At 47.9% G+C, this 18,305-nt stretch overlaps 8 protein-coding genes across 8 annotated transcripts; 4 read left to right on the top strand and 4 right to left on the bottom strand.

The window, feature by feature from the left end:
- Nucleotides 1-637: 637 nt before the first annotated feature.
- Nucleotides 638-920, bottom strand: BP5553_07790 (Uncharacterized protein; the record flags this gene model as incomplete). Its single annotated transcript, XM_032016413.1, has 2 exons — nucleotides 638-734; nucleotides 790-920. The coding sequence occupies 2 exons, from the start codon at nucleotides 918-920 to the stop codon at nucleotides 638-640; spliced, it is 228 nt and encodes a 75-aa protein (XP_031867644.1).
- A 974-nt stretch (nucleotides 921-1,894) lies between these two features.
- BP5553_07789 (Uncharacterized protein) lies at nucleotides 1,895-3,414 on the top strand (the record flags this gene model as incomplete). The annotated part of the gene is made up of 3 exons (XM_032016412.1): nucleotides 1,895-2,175; nucleotides 2,228-2,802; nucleotides 2,861-3,414. 3 exons carry the CDS (start codon nucleotides 1,895-1,897, stop codon nucleotides 3,412-3,414), a joined length of 1,410 nt encoding a protein of 469 aa, XP_031867643.1.
- Nucleotides 3,415-4,240: 826 nt separating this feature from the next.
- Nucleotides 4,241-5,736, bottom strand: BP5553_07788 (Uncharacterized protein; the record flags this gene model as incomplete). The annotated part of the gene is made up of 5 exons (XM_032016411.1): nucleotides 4,241-4,428; nucleotides 4,512-4,671; nucleotides 4,726-5,033; nucleotides 5,093-5,427; nucleotides 5,492-5,736. 5 exons carry the CDS (start codon nucleotides 5,734-5,736, stop codon nucleotides 4,241-4,243), a joined length of 1,236 nt encoding a protein of 411 aa, XP_031867642.1.
- Nucleotides 5,737-7,532: 1,796 nt separating this feature from the next.
- Nucleotides 7,533-8,954, top strand: BP5553_07787 (uncharacterized protein; the record flags this gene model as incomplete). The annotated part of the gene is made up of 3 exons (XM_032016410.1): nucleotides 7,533-8,008; nucleotides 8,058-8,433; nucleotides 8,493-8,954. 3 exons carry the CDS (start codon nucleotides 7,533-7,535, stop codon nucleotides 8,952-8,954), a joined length of 1,314 nt encoding a protein of 437 aa, XP_031867641.1.
- Nucleotides 8,955-9,481: 527 nt separating this feature from the next.
- Nucleotides 9,482-11,288, bottom strand: BP5553_07786 (Uncharacterized protein; the record flags this gene model as incomplete). The annotated part of the gene is made up of 4 exons (XM_032016409.1): nucleotides 9,482-9,742; nucleotides 9,827-10,971; nucleotides 11,036-11,069; nucleotides 11,124-11,288. 4 exons carry the CDS (start codon nucleotides 11,286-11,288, stop codon nucleotides 9,482-9,484), a joined length of 1,605 nt encoding a protein of 534 aa, XP_031867640.1.
- A 2,070-nt stretch (nucleotides 11,289-13,358) lies between these two features.
- BP5553_07785 (Uncharacterized protein) lies at nucleotides 13,359-14,412 on the bottom strand (the record flags this gene model as incomplete). Its single annotated transcript, XM_032016408.1, has 2 exons — nucleotides 13,359-14,252; nucleotides 14,299-14,412. 2 exons carry the CDS (start codon nucleotides 14,410-14,412, stop codon nucleotides 13,359-13,361), a joined length of 1,008 nt encoding a protein of 335 aa, XP_031867639.1.
- Nucleotides 14,413-15,227: 815 nt separating this feature from the next.
- On the top strand, nucleotides 15,228-16,761 carry BP5553_07784 (uncharacterized protein; the record flags this gene model as incomplete). Its single annotated transcript, XM_032016407.1, has 3 exons — nucleotides 15,228-15,764; nucleotides 15,817-16,684; nucleotides 16,739-16,761. The coding sequence occupies 3 exons, from the start codon at nucleotides 15,228-15,230 to the stop codon at nucleotides 16,759-16,761; spliced, it is 1,428 nt and encodes a 475-aa protein (XP_031867638.1).
- A 628-nt stretch (nucleotides 16,762-17,389) lies between these two features.
- On the top strand, nucleotides 17,390-18,296 carry BP5553_07783 (uncharacterized protein; the record flags this gene model as incomplete). The annotated part of the gene is made up of 3 exons (XM_032016406.1): nucleotides 17,390-17,561; nucleotides 17,757-18,196; nucleotides 18,270-18,296. The coding sequence occupies 3 exons, from the start codon at nucleotides 17,390-17,392 to the stop codon at nucleotides 18,294-18,296; spliced, it is 639 nt and encodes a 212-aa protein (XP_031867637.1).
- Nucleotides 18,297-18,305: the final 9 nt, after the last annotated feature.

The raw sequence follows: 18,305 nt of genomic DNA, 5'->3' as shown, positions 1-18,305 counted from the left end.
AATTACCGAAGATGAAAAAATATCTCATACGAAGCATGGTTGAGAGCCATACAAGCGGGATTAGGGAAAAGCAACTGATGATAGATTCATGAAAGATAAAAGGAAGAAGATGAGTGATACTGTTTCACGGACCTCTGGGAGTCAGCAAAATATTTACTACATATAATATAGCTTAACTAATTAGGAAAGCACCTTTTATTAGCCCACCAGACATAAACTTAATTAAATAAAAATAGAATAACACCTCGAAGCTTATTCGAACTAGCGGGGCTGGGGCGGGCCGATCCATTAGTTGACGAAACTGACGTTTTCTTGGAATCGCGCAGTTTATATATATCAGACTTGAGACGAACTACTGGTCTCTATGCTCCTACATATTTTGGGATATTATAATGCCATTCTTATCCTCACTACGAATCACATCTAGTAATTTGATATCGCGATTCAATCAAAATTAACCTTGGAATTAAATACCAAAATGTCAAGATGATCTATAAATGAAAGCTCGACACCAATTTGATTGACTAGATCCCCCAGGATAACACGTACACCGCGCTACTTAAATTGCAATGGCTTAAGAGGAAAAGAGCCCCTTATCCCAGGACCCTTTAAAACTAGTCAAATAAGCTGATCCCAATCAATAAACATGTTGGCGGACTTTGCCGCCCGCGGCATCGTAATAATCAACGGTGATGTGCTGAGTGGCATCACTGCGGCTTGTATGGAAACCGTTGCTATTACATATATCAGCATGCGCAGCTCAGTATCGAAATGTTAGAAGCGTCTCACACGATCGTTGCGCTCACTGCGTCGTCTGGAGCAGAATTTCTGACCCTGTCCTTATGATCCTGCCTTTTGGCAGGGTTTCTGGCGAACATAGAATTTGGATCAAAAGTGATATCATCGTCGGTGATGGCCATGATCTTTGCTTTCAATACTCTTTTAGTTTTGATGGGAGTTTGAAAATTATGATAATAACGTACCTCTGAAATTCCGGTCTAGCAAGATCTGCTAAAGAGGTATCGTGGATAATAAAACAAGACTTGTAGAAGGTATAATTGGAATGGCTTCAGGAATAAACTTGTACAATACTTGTGTTTGGGAAGGTTCTATCTCTACCAATACTACGAAGGGGAAAGGGTTCTCTTATATAAGGCCAGGGTATATGTGCCAGTTAGATAGAAGTCAATATTGGGCGCAAATCGTCTCACCTGTGTTTGCATGAGCTCGTCGATCCCAACCACCACTATCTTGAATTGGCTTGTGACAAGGCTTCTAGGTAAGGCTTCTAGGTAAGGCTTCTAGGTGAGTGTCTGAGCAAATATCCGAACAAATGTCCAAGCAAATGTCCCATTGGTACATACCACGTCGCTCGCCTTTCAATGGCCACATATCAACGGTCTGCCTTATGTATTTCGCATTACTTTCTAGCACACGGCTTTAAAAGTTGACACCTTTTGGGATTATCGCATTGAACTTAAAACCACGAATATGAGCCTCATCTGTGCTGTTGTTGTGATCGTCTCAATGCGTCGGGGGCGGTGGGTAACATTCGAGACTCAACTACCTTACGGAGTACGAAATACCCGTTGGGAGAAAGGAATCTCTGCTACGCCAAGCCAGAGGATGCTGACTCAGCGTCAAAGCCAAAATTGGGCGCCATGTCCACATGACGACACATCGACAACGAAGGGTCCAAGGGTACGGCTGGCCCAGGTACATATTGCTCGTTGGTACTTCGTACTGACGAGCTCTCGCCGCCACCTGCATGGCCGCAACAGTCACATCTATACTTCATAGAGGATCCTCACCTGCCACTCAGATTCTCCGTTATCGTTTACCACCATTATTTATTCGCCACCACCGATACTATCAGCTTCATTATCACTGCATCATGGCTTCCCCTCCACCGACCCCGTCAAGGCTGGCCCCAGCTCAGAGCTCTGAATGGCGCTTTTGCCCTATCACCGCACCAACAGAATGGGTCGAAGACTATCGCCCTGGCAAATTCCATCCTGTCCACCTCGGAGACCAGCTCAAAGATGGAAGATACGAGATCCTCAGAAAGCTAGGGTATGGGGCATACTCGACAGTATGGCTAGCAAGAGATGAGCAGTATGATTTTGCTTTCATTGCTGACCCCGACAGCTCACCTACTCCTTGCTATCGCCGACTGTGATGGCTCAAGCAAGTATTGCATTTCCATATTAGCTAACAATCATGGCAGAATTAAATGTTATGTCGCGGTCAAAATATTAACAGCTCAATCAACAGCCTCAGAAACCGAGTCGTCTATACTCAAAACCATAGCTCAGAGCACGCTTCCACATCAGGGGAAGGAACATATCATATCTCTGAAAGACTACTTCAAGCACAAAGGTCCAAACGGAGAGCATGGGTGTCTCGTATTCGAACCTATGGGCCCAAGTACGGCGACCATGGTTGAACGTCTTCCAAAACCCCTACTCAGCAAAACTGGACGAAGCGAGAGGTACCCAATCTGGATGGCAAGATCTATACTTCGACAAGCTCTTCTCGGTATCGACTTCCTACACCGGATTGGCATCGCTCATGGCGATTTGCAGCCTGGCAACCTTCTCTTCTTGGCCAGGGACCTGACATCCGTAGGAGAGATTCGTCTATCGCAAAAAGTCATCGAGCCTACTTCGTTGGAACCCGTCAAAAGACAGGATGGTAAGGTTGATCTTTGGGCTCCGAAATATCTCGCGGTCAATCAACCTTTAACGGAATTTGTGGAACTAGACCACAATTTCGTCATCAAAATCTCAGATATGGGTGGAGGTTTGTTCTACTCCCCTCAAATCACAACTTTGAATGAATTATTATTTACTAGTTATAGCATTCTTCATTGACAATCCACCCAAAAAATTAGTCACTCCCGTTGGCCTGCGCAGTCCTGAAACCATACTCGGAGAAGTTCCTACGAGCAGCCAAGACATTTGGAGTTTTGGTTGTCTAGTCTTCGAGTTTGTCACTGGAAGGCCGCTTTTCGTCGTCGATGATACTGGTGATGAGGATGAGACAAATGATGACCACTTCTTGCAATTATCTAGTACTATCGGACCCATTCCCAGAGACGTCCTTTCGAAATGGGCAAGGTCAGATGTTTACTTCAGCCCTAATGGGGAAAATATCAAGAGCTACATCGGAGAACTTCCTGAGGGGTTTGATCCCAGCGATCTAGAGCATCAGCCACCGCTAGAGGAGCTCTTTGATCAAGAAAGGCCGGCTGAGATAAGCAATGAAGATTCGAAACAGATCATGCACATACTGCGATGGATTTTGCAGTATGACGCCACCAAGCGACCTTCAGCAAGCGACCTTCTAAATGACCCTTGGTTTTCAGGACCAAGCGCTACAAATTCACAAGCTAGGCCTAATGTAAAGCCTTAGGGTGTTGAGCAGTATCGGTAGGTAGCAAGATGAATGAAGTAGTATCGAGAATTGCAAAGGTGCAGTGCAGCAGGCGCCCGATTGTGGAAGCAGATGCTCAGTAGATTTCTACAACCGTGAAAGGCAGGCCAAGAGCTTTATAAAGCTCGTCAGGAGATATAATACTTTCATTACTAAGATTTTATACTTGTCTCTCGTAGCTTAGTAGTAGCGTCTGAAGGCCTGGAGGGAAGGGCTGGGGAGAATACGTGGCCCCTATCCCACTTTGGGTACCCACGCTGCTGAGCTAGAGCTAGACAAAGCGATGGGCGACTACGAATAGCTTCACTTTGAGACCGAATAGAATATGATTATTATAGTACTCTATGCGTGGGCTATCTAGATTGTATAGAAAGCAGTATAGGAGGGCGATGCCGGGATCATATCTAGGTAATGACCGTCATGCCTAATAATACCGGCAAAAATAGTTTTACACCAAATCCTTCTAATAATGCGCCATACCCCAGATCCTTCTCTACATCGATAAGCACACAGCCGGGGAGAGTTGTAGTATTGTGTAAGTCACTCGCCAAGGCCTATAATGTATGACCAGAAGGGTATTCAAAATGCCGACAATTTGAGCGACTGCAGTGGACCATCGGATGAGACTGAAAAAGTTAGGGTCCTAAGGTACCAACCACTACCAAATATAGATGGCATCAACTTGATGGTACCTATCAATTATCGGCTTTAGTATAGCAGGGCAATAAAGCCTGAGGCACTAGAGGGGGGGTTTTTTTTGGATGGTTCCCGCAGCCAATGTAGAATTCCATACCTTGATTCATACTTATAAATGCTTGAGTATCCATTCGTCCCCCCCTAGCTCCTTTGCGGAGCTACGCTTGCCGGGCTCCCACTGTAGCATTTTTCGCATTAGACGTAAAAAAGCCTCTCTCTCCTCTTCTCCTTCGAGAGTAGTTTCCCGTTCCTCAAGCGGAACCTGGCCCTTTAATAAATTTTCAGTGCGGAAATCACCTAAAGAGTTGTATATAATTAATAAACTTGGATACCAGAATCCGCTAGAGAATAAGATAAAAAAAACCTTGACTTGCCTTCACCTGAAAAGAATTTTTCTTTTAGCTCCCCTTGGGCAATAAGACTAGGCGGCGGGGGGCCAAGAAGATTGATTATATCGGCGAGGTGGGCTCGACTTCGGTACTTCTGAAATTCAGGGTCTTGGCCGGTGAACAAAGAACCGCCTTCGTAAATGTCCCAAATCTAAGCCAACTTTTAGCAATTTTCGCACCATGGAAATCAGGCTGTTTGTCTTACCATGCATCCCACGTTCCATATATCGACGCTGTACGTCCATGGAACCCCTAGAATCACTTCCGGTGCTCGGTAGATATTAGGTTGAATGAATTCCGAGTGGTATTGGTCACCGAGTACGGCCGAACCAAAATCGCATAGGACTGGGGCACCCAAATCATTAGGTATTCTGAGATCCCGGGACATGTAAATTGTTCTCCCATCTATGTCTACCTCCTTCCTCGGAACAGGGCGTTGAAGCTCCTTCTCTTCGAAATCGCTAAAGACCGAATCATCGTTCATGCCGAGCATGATATTATCGGCCTTTATATCTAACAGCAAAAGGAGTAAGTAAATTATAGAAGCAGGGGAGGCCAATCGGGCCACAAACCAGTATGTATGATCTGGCACTCCGTATGCAGATAATCCAATGCTAAAAACAGGCGCTGAAGAACGAATGCCATGACTGCTGAAGGCAGCCTCTCTACCGGGTTGCGGCGTAAGAATGTCAAAACGCTCTCCCATAATGGGGGATGCACCAGGCACCGGTGCTTGTCTTCAGGTCCATCGATGTAAAACGTATCAAGTAACGTTCTGACGGCTTCACGACCGGGATGGCCTTTCGGGGATTGCTCCATGCGTCTGTACATCTTGAGCTCGTGATCCACTTGCTGGCCCATAGATGAAGCTTGGACGAATATTTTGAGCATAACATAACGACGACCACTGTGATTGTATTGCATGAGCATACCGGACCCGAGGTATCTTTATAGATCAAGAGGGAGCTCACTTCATATCCCGTGCAAGCCACGCAGTTGAGGTAGATCCAAATCCCAATTTCCCTACGACTTGATATTGCTCCTTGATGACTTCTCCTATTCGAGTAGGATAATACCGAGAAGCAATATAGTCTGGGAGGGTCTCTTCTTCGATTTTATGGGATTCAGGTATATGAACGAAGTTTGGGTTGGAGAAATTCAGCGGTTTCCAGCTCCGTCCGAGCTGGGGCAAAGACCGCAGAAGCGACGACAACATAGTCTGAGGGAAGGAAGGTAGCTTTATCGTGTGCGAATCTGTAGATGGAAGAGATAGCAGAGTTAATCTGATCTAGACTTGTTGTTATCAAAGATGATGTGGTCGCCGAGAGCTCCTACGCGAATCCGGCGCGAATCCGCATCAAATTGACGGCGCGTTGGCGAATAGTAAGTATCAATTTGATAGTATACGTGCGGATCGTATCAAATTAGCTACTAACTAAGCAAGTACAAGCAAATTGATCAAGTAGGGCAGTTTTATAATATAGTACAATTTAGTTCAGTATAGTAGTAGTATTATATTATCTAGTCTGCCTGCCTGCCTGCCAGCTTGCGCACATCATATAGTTGAGATGCGACGCGTAGAGGTGCGACGTATCGAGCCGGTAAAGTCAGCGAGCTAACTACTTTATAAATTCTTATTTAATAATTAGCTCTGGATAAAGCTTACAATTTGATTAATTTAATATCTTTTCGTTAGTAAATTGATCAAAATACTTAAGTATATTCGTAACAAATCGCTTTATATACCTTTACAAATTCTAACAGTTACCACTTCGACAATATTCGCGATATATTCGGACCCGAGTCGTCCTATAACCACGTGTATTAGAGCTAATATCTTCCCTAGGTTCTGTAATAGTTGGCACCGGCCATGACCGAAGTAAAACCGAAATATCCGTTGATGATCGTAGTCGGGTTATATTATCCGTTGGTGTAGTTTGCGTAGAGCAGTCCTTCCAGCGTCATAACAGGCTCTACCTCGTAATCCAAGGTCTTTCTAACCGACCAATGGTGTGTCAATGGTAAACGAGTAAACGCCGAGCGTAGATTGGCCCCTGTGCGCGGAACCAAAGCCAGGGCGGTCCAAACGGCGGGGAAGGACCGAGGTTGGGGTTTTTTAAAGTGTCGACGTTTATCGCATGTGTTATCAGTTGATATGTTGGCTTGTACCCTGTACAGAGGTCCCTGGCTTGCTATTTTGTACTACTCCATACGTATACGTACCTTACCTATGCAATCCTCAATTGCCCTGTCTATAGGGCTATAGGGCAGCTACTCGATTGCAATGTATCACTTTGCTGTTTGGATTACTTAGGGCTTTATGGCATTCCTATAGCAGAATAGAGCGAACCGCTATTAACTATTTCGTCGTCTTCATTAACGTACGCAGTACAGCTCTGAAGAATAGCCAATCTCGATATTCCAAGGTACGAGTACGGGGATAAATGACCCTCCTTCCCCCGCCCTCCGCAGTCCGCGCTTCCAAGCTTCCCCACACCCAAGGCCATGGCATCCCCATAGTATCATCGCAAGTCGGTGCTTCGTAACTTGCGACAAGGCTCAATATTCGTCCGACCCACCAACATATATACCTGTACATCTGGGGTCGCTGCAGTGCTACCTCCGCGATAATGATATCGAGGTCCATTGCTCTACGTCCTCGCATCCTCGCAGCACGACCACCATATTAAATAGCTGCGGATATGATCGAACAGCTACTTGAGATTGCCTCCCCTAAGGGGTGGCTTCTTGCTTTCGCCGCCTTGGTCGTTGTGGTGCAGGGCGCCAAATGGGTTGATCGGGAAATCCGGATTCGTCGTCTTGGAGGACATACACGCCGAATCCGGTCATATCTCCCCCTAGGCGAGTCAAATTAACTTTCATCCTCCGCTGCTATAGACCTGCAACTAACTATGGCAAATAGATATCGACTTGGTCGCCATTGCCATCAAAGGCAACTTGGCGCACAAGAACCATGAAGTATGGAACAAGTGGTTCACGGCTGCCAAAAAAATGGATTACACCGCCGAGGGTAAACCAGGCGGTCGACGGGTCGTTTTTACGGCCGACCCTGAGAACATCAAAGCCATCCTGGCCACCCAATTCGTTGACTATGGCAAAGGCAAGCCCTTCCACGATGAGTGGAAAGACTTCCTGGGTGATTCGATCTTCACCACGGATCTAGATCAATGGCATGATTCTCGACAGCTGATTCGACCGCAATTTATCAAGGATCGCGTCAGTGATCTGGCGGTGTTTGAAGAGCATGTGCAGAAACTTATCAGCGAGATGGTCAAGGCTGGGCGGACACTCGATGGCAGGCAGGGACAGCCGTTCGATGTAAGCGATTTGTTCTTCCGATATACACTGGATGCTGCAACGCACTTTCTGCTGGGGAACAGCGTGAACAGTCTCGACAACCCAGAGGAGCAATTTGCGGAGGCTTTCTCGGAAGTGCAGCGGGTGCAGAGTATTATTACTCGAGCTGGGTAAGTAATCCCCCAAGTCTCCTGCTCTGTATATCTAACACGGAATTAGACCCTTCAACCCTCTCATCCCTAGAAAGACCTTTTTCAAAAAGCTCAAGGTCCTCAATGAGTTCCTCACCCCATTTATCGACCAAACACTGCTTCTCTCACCCGAAGAGCTCGCCTCGAAGACTAAGTCCGATGAAGGGTACAACTTCCTCCACGCTCTTGCAGGTTTCACCCGCGACCGCAAGGTTCTCCGTGATCAACTCATTGCAGTCCTCCTAGCCGGCCGAGATACCACCGCTTCCACCCTATCATGGACATTCTACGAGCTGGCTCGGAACCCTGAAGTTGTCAAGAAGCTACGAAAGGAGATCATCGATTGTGTTGGTCTAACCAAGGCACCAACTTACAATGACCTAAAGAGCATGAAATATCTCCAAGTGAGCCCTCCTTAACCTAAATGCTATACGTCTATACATCAGCTAACAAAGTCCTCCAGAACACCATGAACGAAACCCTCCGCCTCTACCCCTCCGTCCCATTCAACGTCCGCCTCGCCCTAAAAGACACCACCCTTCCCCGAGGCGGCGGCCCCGACGGCCTCTCCCCTATCGGCATCCTCAAAGACACACCCATCGGCTACTCCACCCTCCTCATGCAACGCCGACCCGACCTAACCCCCGATGTTGAGACCTTCTCGCCCGATCGCTGGGAGACCTGGCAACCCAAACCATGGCACTACATCCCCTTCAACGGCGGGCCCAGAATCTGCATCGGCCAGCAGTTCGCACTAACCGAGATGGGGTATACCATCGTGAGACTACTCCAGAGGTTCGAAAGGGTAGAGAATCACATGGGCGCAGTAGATAACGGCGATCCTTGTCTAAAGGCCGAGATTGTCCTACAGCCTGGCCAAGGTGTAACTGTTGGTTTCTTTGAGCCGGAGGGGGGCGCTAAGTAATAGGGGGCTTGTCTTATATATATATATATATATACCTATGGGTTGAACATATTGATGATGGGTTTTTAAATTTATTTTCCGGTTATGGGTCATCAGGGTAACTAAGGGAGGGGGAGGATTGTTTTGCCGTTTTGATTTTCTTTTTTCTATTTGGTGGATAAAGTCTACTCTACCTCTGTAACTAGGACAAAAATACTTGCCATACATATTCGTTGAATATACAGTACTACGAATACTGAAATCTACTGAACAACACAATGCATAGTAGCACTTTATATTAAGTTTTTCTCATGTTTATTTTTTGATTGTTTTTGTCAGTCTAACGTATTTGTATAATTTTCTATGTAAACGCGTAGTAGGATGGATGGTGATTTCTATGCTCATCTCCCAATTTCAACGCCAACGCAAAATCAAAAAAAAAAAAAAAAAGGAACCCAAGGGAATTTTCATAAAACCATGCTTCAAATTAATTTTTAAAAAGAAGACGGATCCGCTCCAAGCTTAGTACTAGTAAGTAGGTAGGCTCCTCACTCGAGTCCAAAGCAGCTCCTAACAGCGACGCCGAACCGCTCAATGGCCTCTGTCATCTTTTCCTCGGTGGCAGCGGCAAATGTAGCGCGGAAGAACATGTCGTGTGGGATGAAATTGGAGCGCTCGGCTGTGAACCAGCTGCCGCGGGAGATGAGGACGCCTTGGCCGACGGCGGAGAGGAAGAGCTCTTCTTCGATCTCGGAGATGGATTTGCTGCTGGCGGCGGGGTGGAGTTGCCAGTTTAGTTTGAGCCACAGCTTGAGGAGGGTATGTGTTAGTATGTGATCTATAACTGGTAGAGGAAAAAAAAAGAGGGAAGGGGGAAGGACAAAAACACTTACAAACATGCCAGCGGCTGGCGGGTTCCAGCTCACGATTTCCTGGGGCAGGTGTTTTTCGCATGCAGCGATGATTATATCCCGACGGCGCGTGTATTCCAGCCGTAGGTTTCTCAGCCACTGGAGATATCCATCATGGCCCCAGCTCTCGTCCAGTAGCTTGAATAAAACCATCTGGGAGATTCCGCTGGGGTTCTGGTTGGAGCTTTCGTTATGGCGGACGAATCGCTCGACGATCTGCTCGGAGGCAGTGATCCAGCCTACGCGCGATCCTGGTGCCACTACTTTGGAGAATGAGTCCATTCGCATGACACGCCCGTCGATGTCCATGCTTACGTATGTGGGCATGAGGGCGTTTAGGAAAGCATCGTTGGTAGCTGGTGGAGGGACGTCGGGGGTGTCTGGACCGGTATGTGGTTGCATCTGGAGGAAATAATACGGCTCATCCTCGAGGATATAGATGTCGTGCTTCTGCGCAACTAGATAGATGGCTTGTCGTCGTGCCACTCCTTGCGTGGCTCCGCTGGGATTCTGGCCCGTGGGAACTGTATAAAGAACATGTGGTTTCCGTGCCCCTCGTGCTTTCTCGTCCCAGTTGCTCAAGATATCGTCCATGCTCTCAGGAAGCAGACCCTCCGAATCCATCTTGATTCCAAGAAATTTAATTCCTAGAGGAAGGGCGGTTTCGACTGCCGAGGAGAAGGTGTACTCCTCCGAGAGGACATAATCGCCTCGTTCGCAGAACATGCGATATGCCTGCTCTAATGCCGATGAGGTTCCCACCGTGAGCGCACATTGCCAATCCGCATATGGAGGATTATTCACAATCTCAGTGTGCTCCGTAACCCAACGGATCAACTGCGGCGAGCCCGTTCCCATACCATAATTGAGCGCGACCGAGAGGTCGTATGCACTTTTCCCCTCCGAGATATCATATTTCCCTGCCTTCACAATGGTTCCCGACTGCTTGGTTTGCTTTTCGGAGAAGTGAGGTGGCGATGGGACCTTGAGCGTTAACTCTTCGATGGGGAAGTATTCAGAGCAGGGCAGGCCGCCTCCAAGCGATATCAGGCCAGGGGTGTTGAGGTACTTCGCGGCGCCTTTCAAACTCGACGGCTGTCTGGATTTACTCTCGACACTGAGATAGTCTGTGAATTCAATTCAGTTAGTGAAGTGAATATTTATTTTGGGGTTAAGGTGAGTGTGACATACGATCCCATCTCTTCGCCTTGGGCTTTCCAGTGTCCTGGAGAGAAAGGTCAGTGGCGAGCCTTCTATAAACTGCTGGGGAGTGACTTACTGGACCTTTAAAGAAATCACTGTCGCCAAGCGCAGCAGTTCCTCCTACAAACTTGCCTGATTTGGCCCGTCTTGCAGGCACTCCTTTGACCGTCAAAGGACCTGGAATAACAGTATCCATATTGTCTGCGACATGGACAATGTCGATTGCAGATGGGGGAGCCATGATATAGGTAGTCAAAAGTAGCCTTGCGTTACTGGGTGTGGAAGGATGAAAGCATGGAAGTCTGGAAGTACAAGTGAGACGTGAAGAAGGAATGTTGCACCTCTTGATCAGATACTTGTACCTCGTGCTTTTATGCTTTGGAATGGACTGTGCTGCAAGGTATCTCGGAGAGGGGATTTAAGTGAATTGTCAAAGGAAGGGCGTTGGCCTTCCCACGATAATAAAAAGGAGCCTAGGCCGACCAAAACGGGCAGAATGAACGCGAAGCATAGAGGCGGTCAAGGATAAGGCACGAGACGTATATTATTCATCCAAGTAGTAGTTTTAGTCGTTTCGGTGGAGACGAGAGGATGAAGTAATAGCGGGCAAGCTGCAGCGTAGGTAGCATCCGCGCATGGGCAACCAGGAAGAGGCGTTCTTTGTAGTCAGAGATTGGCTCTTTGCAAACAAGCTTTAGGCCTGCTATACTACGAATACGTAAAGATGTGCGATTATAGTCGTAGTGCCACCGTTATGCCGCTGACTCGTGTGTGCTTCGTACAGTCAGTCTTACAGCGTAGAAGGTCTCGAGGAGGATCCCTTATCGCCGTTATCGGGAGCCGTTGATAAGCGCTGGGCGGTGACCGAGGGGCAAATAAGGGCCGGTTAGCGGGGGGATTTGCTGGCTGCTGACTTGCACTGTTCAAGACACTAATAAAGGCGTATATAACATCATATCTGCTGCAAATCTAAAGAGACTCTGTTAATACAGGGCAAACACGCTTAAAGCACTGCAAATGCAGTAGAACAGATCCCACATTTCTCTAACGACATGATTCAGCAAAAGCAATCACAACCCCCAAAACCCCAGCAAGGATGTTGTTCCCATTCGACAGCAGCCACATGTTCTCCTGCAGGTACTCGAGGATTTCGTTGCCGGATCCGTGCAAGATCTTGGCAAGAAGGTCAATAGGTTTTGTTCCAGGCCACCTGACTGCCATGTTCTGCCCACCGAGATACGCCATTCCTCAAGGAGCAGCTCAGAATTACCCCATAAGAACTGGAACATTACCCCATAAGAATTGGAACCTCCGCACACTAATGTATGCAAACCAACATTCGCATCGGAGTTTTGGTATCATGCTCTGCGTCCGATAGGTCCGTGGTACTAATAGGTACAGATCATCATGGGATACTCCGTACGAGGTGACGAAACTCGTGAGAGACTATAAGGGAGCATCCCACCACGGTCCATGTCCTCTCGTAATAACTGACGCAGTCGTAAGAAAATTCAGCAATCCTCCTCAACCTGAAACCCCTATTAGGTACTCGTATGCAAAAGCTCCACGTCTGACGGATGCGGAGCGGAATAACGGTTGTCACGATCTTTTGCGACTATCGATCTTACCTACGGAATCCATCCTCATCGCATTAAATTGCTAATGAGACTTGGCTGGTGGCCACTTGGAATTTGTCACCAACATGTCAACATACTGTTATGCGGAGGTATTCCCCTCAAGCTAGAGGAATTAAATCGATCACAAGGCCGTGAAGGCTTTGGCCGCTTTGCCAATGAAAGTATTCCGGCGACAAGTGGCATCGGAACACTGTTGGTGGCTGGAAGAGTCGACAGCTACTGGATATATACATCCCGGGAACGACTTTTCTAGCTGCTTTATCAACTTCTTCGTGTGTGGATGCCGTTAGTTCTCTAGGCAACATATTCGCACATATACCGAGAGGTGGTGAGCGAAGTTCAAGGCCCAACTTCATCGATAAAATAGAACCCTCCATGTCATTGACTCATCAATCCGATGGGTGTATAGCCTAAGGACCTCATTGACTTGACCTAGCACTGGGAATCGATGGTACTAAATGGAACCAATGGTAGTGGAAATTGGGATGCTATACCAGCAAAGATCCTTTCACTAATGAGAACCGCTTCTTGACTGCACGCCTCTTACTACAGAGAGCAACACAGAAGGCCAATGTTATTACGTCCATGATTCAATAGCAGTTCGAAATGTTCCGGCAGAAGACTGGTTTCGGAAGTTCATGGCGCTCTCAATCGATTGAACAGGCGATGCCGCCTCAATCTTCCAATTCCCCGCCAAAATCAACCAGGCGAAGCCGTCTGGCATCGTTCGGATGAAACTGTGCAACCTTCGCTCTGATGAGAAATCTTGCGGCCGCAGACTCTCTTTGGAGTTCAACATAAGCGCCAGGGCCTGTTCCTCCAGCTTCAACCAGGCTATTAAGAAGCTGCTCAATCAGCTCTCGCATTTCTGCTGTCGCTGCCCGTTTCTCATCCCACGGTTCCTCGGAAACGAATAATCCGTTATCTGAAGGCTTCGGACCCCAAATTTCATCAATCCGACGCTGGCGCCTATCTGGGTTCCCCGTGGTCTTGAGTCTTTTGGCTTTGCCTTGAGAGCTGAAACCAGCTTCAAGCATATCCTCGTCAACATCCAATATGTCCCCTACAATTGGCCCTCCAAGCTCTTCAGCAGCTAACATTGCTGCGAGATGGTCGTCTATGAATTCGTTGAATATAGTGACAAGCTTCCCAGTCTCCTGGCCATAATGTGTTGTTTTTTCCTCCATCTCACGCATCATTTCCCTAACCACTTGGCTCCGGGACTTTTGGGTCCGCTTGTCTATATCATCTTGAAATGACGAAATGCGGGTTTCCAGGTCAGCTTGGATGAGCTTGGCATCACTGAAATGAGCTTCTTCTTTCTCGAGCTGCTGCTGAGCCTCCTTCAAGTCGCCTTCCGTTTGGGTTATGCATTCTTGCGTCTCTTTGATACAGGTATTTGTCGCGCGAAGGGCTAGGAGGCTAGGTAGTGGGGATTCGGCTGCGGGAAGCCATGGCTCTTGTGGTGTCAATGTCTCATAGACAGCTGTGAGTGCACGGAGTTGCAGTAAATGGGACCTCGGGTCCGCAGAACGTTCTGTATCAACGGAGGCTGTGGAAGCTCGCAGCTATCATAGTATTAGTCTTGGTCACTGAGTTGCAATCTGTAATTACCTCATCTAGTAAGGCTTCCTGTTCCGTCACCCTGTCTTGTAGCGCTTTCAGAGTCCGGTCTAAACGGGTGGCATATGATGCGGCAGCCCGAGACTTTTGAGATGAAGTCGCCATGTTTGTGGAGTACGGTTATTGAGCACGAGATGTTGTAGCATAATATAGAGTACCACCACGCATTACCAGGAGATTTGGGGAACGCGACGAACGCGTTGCTTCAATTCGCCCAATAACCGGGGGAGGGCTAATTACCACGTGACCCTCGGAAAGCTTACTTGCTCCCCCAGGACTTTCGGTCCTTCAACAAGGTCATCCTAGAACCTCATCGGCATCAACACCATCGTTCCTCATCGACCTACTGCATCGCCGCTGCAGCTCGTCCGAAGTCTTTGTCTTTTGTTTCCCCCCTTGAAGTCAAGTTGAAGATCACCAAGTCGGCGACCTTTGACAGACCTCCCTTCCCTTCACATCCGCCATTTCCCCCTGCCCAGCAAACATCCAACCAAACAAGAGAGACGGGAGCTTAGGCACCTGCGCGACAAGAGACAGCAGTCCATTTGGCCTTTGAAAGGTCTAAAGGTTTGAGGAGAGGTCTCTACTACTGCTTTTCTCCCAGAGAAATCTCAATCAACCAGTTCGCGTCATCATCCTATCATCTCGCCGTCAACCTCCCTCCTACACAAGCCCGCAGATCTTTTCTCAAGACTTGTATTCTATCTTCGCAACACCTTCCCGCCCCCTATTCACGACCTCCTTCTTTTATCAACAATTCCCGTTCAAGCACACGCTCACCCCCTTCCGATCAACACCAGCACGTTTTCCTTCGAAGACCCCCTGGTGTACATAATTCGATCAATCCATACTTATTTTCGGACTCTTCCTTCCCCCCGACCACAGCTTAAGTGAAGAGATTAACCAACAGAGAAAGAATCATGTCTGCCTCACCGCCAGCAGCCCTTACCCAGTCGACAAAACGGCCTCTCGAGGACCCGTCTTCTCCCTCTGCCCCTACCGACCAGCCAGAAGCGAAGCGCCCAGCCTTAGACAAGGTTGTCAAAAGTGACAGCGAGGACCAGAAGGCATCCTCGGAAACTCCGGAATTGCCTGTGGTTAGCTCATCGCCTGATACCAAGAAAGAATCGACCAACGGCACCAAGGAGGAAGAAGTGAAGGACGAGCAAGGCGATACTGTGGTCCCAGATGCTGCACCCCAATCAATCGAAACCACTGCGACCTCCACCCGGGATCAAAGCACAACTGGATCTAACCTTCCACATGATGAAAGCACCTGGATCCATATTCGGGCTGTCATCACCAGCGTAGAAGCTGCCACTGTTATTGGCAAGGGCGGCGAGAATGTCTCGCAAATCAGGAAAATGTCGGGCGCAAAGTGCACTGTCAGTGATTATGAAAAGGGCGCTGTCGAAAGGATCCTGACGGTTAGCGGTGTTGTTGATGCTGTTGCCAAGGTATGTGATATCCATTTGTGAACGAACTTTGGAGCTAATGGAGGCGTTATAGGCGTTTGGGTTGATTATTCGCACACTCAACAATGAGCCGCTCGAAGCCCCTTCGAATTCTGACTCTAAAACCTACCCGCTCCGTCTGCTCATCCCCCATATCCTAATCGGCTCTATCATTGGCAAAGGTGGTAACAGAATTCGTGAGATCCAAGAAGCGTCGGGTGCTCGACTGAATGCGTCCGACTCCTGCCTTCCTCTATCAACTGAGCGCTCGCTGGTTGTCCTCGGTGTTGCGGATGCTGTCCACATTGCGACTTACTACGTGGGCAGTACTCTATTCGAGCAACTCTCAGAGAGATTTGGCGGTCCTGCCGCGTCTGCTTACGCTTCTCGAAGTGGTGGTCCAGCTGGAGTTGTTCCTGGAGGCATGCAGGTTGTACCTTATGTTCCTCAGCCCGCTGGTGGTAACTATGGCCATCCTGATAGCCACCGCCGCATGGATCGTGGACAACACACGCCTGCTCCTGCTTATGGTCAACCATATGCACAAGGTCAACCTACCCCACACCAACCCGCTGTTCCCCTGCACTACGGTGGCTCGCCCGCGGTTGCAGGTTATGGTGGAGTTGGCCCTCAGCAACCTCAAGCTCCTCATGCTGGCCCACAATCCCATGCCGGGCCACCAGCTCAGCCCATGCAAGGATTGGTACCTGGTCAACCATTGACTCAGCAAATCTTCATTCCCAACGATATGGTCGGTGCAATTATTGGCAAGGGTGGAGCCAAAATCAATGAGATTAGACAGCTGAGTGGTAGCGTTATCAAGATTAACGAGCCCCAGGACAACAGTAACGAGCGACTGGTCACCATCACGGGAACCCAAGAGTGCAATCAAATGGCATTATACATGCTGTATTCAAGACTCGGTATGTTTGTTTCACAGGATAATTAACTTGATGGGTATGCTAACAAGATTATAGAGAGTGAAAAACACCGCATCTAATTGATCTGTCGGTTTAATCATTTCAGCACCACCTATTCATTTTGCATTTGAGGGTTAAACTTTTAATCGGCGCATGATGGGGCAATCAAAAGCCAGATAGAGCGAAGTGTGCTCTTTATTACACTTTATCTGCATTTTTAAGGACGGGGAATGGGAGTAATCCATGTATACAATCCATTTGCCAAAGCAATGAACTTGAACGCATTATCATAACTGCTTATTATATCTCGCTCACTCTCCGAAACACTGTCACATATTCCTTTTTTAAGGGCGTAAGCAAGTAAAGGGTCCAGTTAGCCAGCCCTATTTCGGCTGACAATGATTACTGCGCAGTAACCCTTGTGGTCGCGACGCATCGTAATGTACGGAGGTAAGCAGACAAACAATCCTTCTGCATCCTTCAACGTCAGCTCTCACGGAGCACGTTGGTTGGTTGAACAGTCTGACAGAACAATCATGCAACATTCATGCAACAATCTCACAGCATCTATTAAACTCATAACTTTCCCCGCTCATCCAAAATTTTCTCAATATCTCCATCTTCAAAAACAATTACACTCTCAATACTCACAGTCTTAAAACCAAATCCACCTTCAATACCAATTTCTACCCACAAAACAAACTCACAATGGCCTCCGCAGTTACAGCATGTGCGACCATCACTCTCAAGGCCGGCCAAAACATTGAGGAATCACAGGCATGGAAAGATTCACTCACCACTATTTCTCAACAAGCTGGCTACCAGCGAGCTTACTGGGGCCGCGAGGTGGACAACGCAGATGTCGTACAACTGCTAGTTGGTAAATTAATCCATTCTCATTTTCATTCTCACTTCCAAAGCTACCCTGCATTTACCCCTCCATGGAGGGGTTACACCACAACAATATGGCCATCATTTTCCAGCCAACCATAACATAAATCGCACCACACTCACAGTAGTTGGAAATAAAAATAAAAATAATTGATATAAATGCTAATAACACCCGGTTACACAGATTGGGACTCCATTGCCTCAAACGGAGCCTTCATCGCCTCCCCAGCCTACGCCTCATTCATGGAGAACCTCAGCACCATCATCACCGACATCTCCCTCCACCACGTCCAGCAAACCACACCCACCGGACCCCACACCCTCCTCACCAGCGCCCCCGTCACAGAAGTCCTCACCCTGTACGCCTGCGACCCCTCATACGTCGCTGAGAAAGTCCAGCCATTCGCAGCTGCTATCGCGGCCGCCAAGCCCGCTGGATATAGGGGGTATGTCGTCGGTGATGTCGTAGAGGAGATTGAGAAGAAGGATGGGACCGCGAATGGCAAGGGCGTGAAGCTGTTTATCGGTTGGGATAGCAAAGAGCTCCACGAGCAGGCTAAGGCGTCGGATCTTCTCAAGGAGAGTGTTGGGTTGCTTAAGGGGGGCAGTGGCGGGGCTGAGATGGTGAGTTTTTAAGATTTTTAATTCCTCTTTTTGATGCTTGTGAGAGGATGTGCTAACAGTGTTGGATTTATAGTCTTATGTGTCATTCAAGCTTTTTTAAATAAAGCGC

This window comes from Venustampulla echinocandica, assembly GCF_003357145.1.
Source record: "Venustampulla echinocandica strain BP 5553 chromosome Unknown scaffold_6, whole genome shotgun sequence".
In the NCBI taxonomy this organism is placed as follows: Eukaryota; Fungi; Ascomycota; class Leotiomycetes; order Helotiales; family Pleuroascaceae; genus Venustampulla; species Venustampulla echinocandica.
Note: the sequence above shows the minus strand (reverse complement) of the source record. Positions and strands in the feature narration are given on the sequence as shown.